Genomic DNA, 5,498 nt, shown 5'->3' on the forward strand with positions numbered 1-5,498 from the left:
CTGCGTTGTGTGCTTTACGGGGACAGGGACCACACCGTCCTTCCCACATGGGGGCAATACAGATGAAGGCTAGGCAGGTGGCCCAAGGCTTTTATTTTCACGGATAGGTCCACAGGCTGTGGGTAAGCCTACAGGGCCACCTCAGGGCCCACCTCGCCGTCGCCCTGGCCCTGGGCCGCCCGTGCTAGCTTTTCATCCCTCCGCTTCTTCCTCTGCAGCAGCCGCCGCTCACGCTCAAACTCCTTCATGCGCTTCACATAGCTGTGGGCAGAAGAGACAGAGGGCTCAGCAGGCCTGGGCCTGGGCCACCCTGCTGGGCTGAGGCCTCCCACTGGGGCCCTGGGTGGCTGAGGGGGCGGGGGCGGGGGCGGGGGCGGGGGCGGGGGCGGGCTCACTCCAGGTGCTCGCAGTAGTCCCAGTCGTGCTGCTCGTGCTTGCAGGCCAGGAAGTTGGGGAAGCTGTCGCGCTTGCACTTGAGCAGCCGGATGAGGTAGTGTGCACAGTAGTCACGCTGCTCCAGTGTCAGCTGGGCGTCGCTCATCTCCTGTTGTGTGGCCACCATCACTGTGGGGGGGGGGTGTGAGGCTTAGCCTTGCAGCCAGCCCCCAACTCCAGCATGCACAGGGCACAGATAGAAGCCATATACCAGGTGTCCCTCACAGGCTTAGCAGAACCCATTTGGATTATGCTCTTGCCCTGACAGAAGGAAGGGTTGACTCTTTGTCCTAAACAGCATAGAAGGGCTCCCATGTCCCTTCCTCTGGAGACGCTGTCTTCCAGAAAGCCCCACAGAGCTATAGCCCCAGAGCTCACCTCCCCCAGCCCCTAAGCCACATGAGCCTGATCTCAGCCTTGCTTCCTCACTAGGGAAAGATGCCAGTCACACCATGGAAGCTGCCAGCCTGTCAACTGAGGCAACAGAGCTGTGGCAGCATCTTAGGAACACATCATTAGGTGGTGCCAGGGTGGCCAGCATGCCGTGTTCTTACACAAACTAAGCAGGGCCCTTCTGGCTTGTAGGGCTTTGGAACCGTCATTGTATGGGTTTGATGTTGACATGACATCACCACATAGCATGTGCGTGTTAAGTACTCAGGTGTGAGCCTCGGGTAGATGACCTAGCTCTGGGTTGGGTTGTCTCATCACTGACAAACCTGACCCTTCAGGAGGTGCTGAGGAATAGGAACACCCCAGCCTGTATCCACTGTGCCCCATAGTCATACATGGCCAGCCCAGCAGGACCTGGCCTTGCTGGACCTGCAGGCCTACTCCTCTTGCACTTGTGCCTTGGTGCCAGCCAACTTCACTGCATTGAAATGTGTCCCATTGAAGGCGGCGGTGCATGCCTTCAGTCCCTGCAGAGGCAGGTGGATCTAGGAGTTCAAAGCCAGCCTGGTCTACAGAGTCGAGTTCTAAGACAGCCTGGTCTACACGGAGAAACCCTGGTGGAGAGATGGCTCAGCAGTTAAGAGCATGTACCGCTTTTGCAGAGAACTGGGATTTTGCATTCCAAACTCCTGTTGGGCAGCTCACAACCACTACCTGTCACGCCAGCTCCGGGGGATTCAATGCCTCTGACCTCATCTGGCACCTGAACTAATGCCAAATTTCTGTACAGACATATAGTAAAAAATAACTAAAATGAATCTTAAAAATACAGAGAACAGCTGCAGTGTAAGTCTATGGCAGGGCACTTGCCCAGCGCGTGTGAGGCCTTGGGAGACCCTGAGTGCTGCATAACTACCGTCACGTTCCCGTCAGCTGCCCCTCCTCCCAGGGCCGCTGGCTCCTTTTGCTTCTGGTGACAATTGTTCCCATGCAGGCTCAGGTCCTCGTCTCCCTTTAGTTTTTGTTTTTGTTTTTCGAGACAGGGTCTCTGTGTAACCTTGACTGTCCTGGACTTGCTTTGTAGACCAGGCTGGTCTCAAACTCACAGAGATCCACCTGCCTCTGCCTCCCCAGTGCTGGGATTACAGGCGTGCGCCACCACGCCTGTCTCCCTGTCTCCCTTTTGGGCTTCTAACCTGGTCTCCAGATGTGACTCAACCAGGGTAGGCTCTCTGCCTTCTCTGCTGGCCACACCTTGGATCTGTTCACAGGTCTAGGTTTTCCAAACTTTAACAATGGCCACCTGCTTCTGTTTTAAAGACTTACTTTATGTAAGTTTTTTATGTACACAATGCTGTGCCTGCATATACACCTGCCTGCCAGAAGAGGGCACCAGATCACATTATAGATGGTTGTGAGCCACCATGTGGTTGCTGGGAATTGAACTCAGGACCTCTGGAAGAGCAGCCAGTGCTCTTAACATCTGAGCCATCTCTGCAGCCCGCCACCTGCTTCTCTACAGCTGTCACAGGGCCCTTCCCACAGCTCTGACTACAGACAAGGCCGACCCTGTCCCTGTTTGCTACAGCTCTGTTCTCCAGACCCAGGGCTCGCGTCCCAGGTAGGGCTCTTGCTGGAGCCACTCAGCCTGGAGCTCCTGCTTCTCATCCCAGTTCACGGGAGCCCAGCAGTAGCCGTCAGCACACTGCTGCCTGCTGAGCTGGAGGAGTGTAAGGGAGCCGGGCAGACAGAGGCCACCTGTCTTTAGAGGGGGACAAAGCAGGCAGAGCACACTGGCATTGAATGCCTGGCAGCCTCATCAACTGCGGAGGGGGAAATGACAAAAACAAACCAGGGACAAGTGCTGGAAAGCGGGCCGTGAGAAGGCAGGGGTGGGCCAAGCAGATGCCTGTGGTAAGAGCAGTCCAGGCAAGAGCAGGACCAGTGTCAGGACTGTCCCCACATCCTGCGCTTTGACTTAAGCACAAGGAAAAGTAGTCTTGGAACGGTTAGGATGGGAAGGCTTAAGGGGAGGGCAGAGCTCTGAGACTACAGAGTACCAGGCAGCTAGTAAAGCAGTGGGTACCAGTAACCTCAGCACCCAGGAGGCTGATAAGAGGTTTTAAAGTTAGAGGCTAGCCTGTGCTACTTAACAAGATCCTGTTTCAAAAGCAAAACAAAATTTAGGTTGGGCCTGGTGGCTTACTCCTGTAATCCCAGCGCTCAAGAGGCTGAGAGGTGGGAGTCTGAGGCCAGCCTATGCCACAGAGTGAAACCCTGTCTCAAAAATTTAGGCGGCAGCAGAGAGGGGTTTTCTGGGGAGATAAAATGTAGAGAGTGGGGGGGCTGGAGAGATGGCTCAGAGGATAAGAGCACTGCCTGCTCTCCCAGAGGTCCGAGTTCAATTCCCGCAACCACATGATGGCTCACAAGCATCTATAATGAGATCTGGTGCCCTCTTCTGGCCTGCAGGCAGAACACTGTATATGTAATTTTAAAAAATCTTAAAAAAAAAAGGGGGGAGGTACAGTGTCTTGAAGACACTCTGAATGCTGACTTCTGGCAATACTTGTACGCGTGCACACACATACACATGCACCACTAACAAAGCCCTCAGACCAACAACAATAAAACAGAAGTCAGCACTGTCGTTCATAAGTTCAAGGTTAAGGCTTCTCCAAGAAGATAAACTGGGCAGCCCTGGTGTCTACAAGGCAGTTGGGAGCTGGCAGAGAAAGCCTCAGCTTCGGGGCATCATCTGAGGAAGAACTGGTCAGAGATGGAGGTGATGAGGGCAGAAGTAAGGAATAACAGACAGCACGTGGTGATACAGTTGGGGCTGGGTAGGGCAGCCTTGAGAGAAGCCCCTCAGTTAAGGGGCGAAGATGGAGAAATGGGGGCCTGATGAGATTTTACACTTGCTTTTGAGACAGGGTTGCTCTGTATCCAAGGAACAAATGCATGGTGTCCCTGAGGGGGCTGCTGTCACCCACCACCATGCCTGGGTCCGGGAAGATGTTTCATAACCATAGGCAATGTACCAGCATGCTGACGGGCAAGACTGATAAGTCCTTGCATTGGGGAGGGTGGGTGGGGTGGCGTTCCCCCGGAATGGGGGCCCTGCCAAGCCAGGGACATGTCACTTGGAATAGCGGGCAAGGTGTCTGAGGATACGTCGACCTGGAAGCTGCTCTTCCCTCACAAGAGCATGCCTAGGATGAGGAAGAGGCAGTGAAGAACTGCAGACGTGACGTACAGGCTAGCATCCCTGAGCACACGGGCCTGTGATCTCAGTGCTCCAGAGGCCAAAGGGAAAGGGATGTGAGTTATAGACCAGTCTGATCCCAAAATAAGAAGAGGTCCAATGAGGAAGCAACTTGGAGTCTAGGTCAGCAGGGCTGGCTGAGTTTGACCAGCGGTTTGGTTTAGCCAAGCAAGAGAGAGGGCAGCAAGTGCTGGGACGTTTCTATCTGATTATGGGCAAAACAGGGTGTCGGGTTGCTAAAATAACTGTAGGTTCAGTACTGACCTACCCATCTACTAGCCCACAGCACAACCTTTTGTCTTTTCTCTGCTGACAAGCGTGGGCTCCGTCCCTCCTTGGAATCAGCTTCATATATCCCACCACACATGCCTTTTTAAGCCTTTGCTTCCACACGCAAGTCCTGCTTCCCAGATCGTCCTGGCTACGGTGCGTTGCTCAATGGGTCTCCCTGAAGACAGTGCCAGTGTCTGTCTGCTGCCCTGGAGCATTCCCTAGTGCCAAACTTTGTAAGCCTGTGATTTTTCCTCCAGAGGAAGAACGAGAACCATGCGAGCACACACAGGCCTTGGATTCCACCCCCAGCACCACCACACAGAACAGGACAAGTGCACAGCAAGACCGCCCCGCCCCCGCGCTTGTATTATTGTACATAGCTATATACGAGTGACACTGTATGGAGAGGCAAAGAACATGTCCCTAGGCTCCGCGCTGTGCCCTGGACGAAGCGCACCGGGGCAGCCTCGTTTTCTCGCTCTCTGCTGTCCTGTCCAAGCCCTTTGCGCCAGCCATGCCTCCCCAGCCTCTATATTCTAGGTCAGGCGCCCTCCCGCCCAACCTGACCCTCTGCAAATCCGCAGCACCCAGTTCCGCGGGGTCTGCGGTCGCGCCTGCGCACTGAGCTTACCGCGCTCCTTGCGCTCCGGGAAGCCATACTCCGGCGGGAAGCTGGGCATCTGCAGGGGGTCAGGCTCCACCGAGGCGTCCCCCAGATAGCGCCGGGCCAGGTGCGCCCCCATGACTACTCTGCCTTACCCTTCTTTGGCAGCCAGGGTCACCTCGCTCCCACCTGGAAGCACTGGGCCCTACAGAGCTACTGCTTCCGGGTCATCCAATCGGCGGCGGGGGTCATGGAGATAAAACAGTGGAAGGCGTCCTGGTCTGCTGGTACCCTCTGGCGGTGTGGAGGAGACAGGACAGGTCAGGGAACTGCAGGGGCGGCCTGCAAATGCTCTCTGCTCAGTGTTGGCTAACAAATGTCTGCCATCAAGCATGTTGTTTACATGGGTACTGTGGACACTCTGGTCCACATACTTTCATGGCATGCAGGTTACAGACCAAACCATCTCCCACGCTCATTCTTTTTTGCAAAAAAAAAAAAAAATTTTTTTTTTGATGTTGGAATGGA

General features: G+C 54.9%; 1 protein-coding gene across 1 annotated transcript; it reads right to left on the reverse strand.

Moving 5' to 3' along the window:
* Positions 1 to 74: 74 nt before the first annotated feature.
* Positions 75 to 5,196, reverse strand: NDUFB7 (NADH:ubiquinone oxidoreductase subunit B7). Its single transcript, XM_084756562.1, has 3 exons — positions 4,998 to 5,196; positions 396 to 564; positions 75 to 261 (listed from the first exon to the last, which is right to left on the reverse strand). Exons 1-3 carry the CDS (start codon positions 5,107 to 5,109, stop codon positions 129 to 131), a joined length of 414 nt encoding a protein of 137 aa, XP_084612688.1. The 5' UTR covers positions 5,110 to 5,196; the 3' UTR covers positions 75 to 128.
* Positions 5,197 to 5,498: the final 302 nt, after the last annotated feature.

This window comes from Acomys minous (assembly GCF_964271855.1).
Source record: "Acomys minous genome assembly, chromosome: 14".
NCBI classification, from domain to species: Eukaryota; Metazoa; Chordata; class Mammalia; order Rodentia; family Muridae; genus Acomys; species Acomys minous.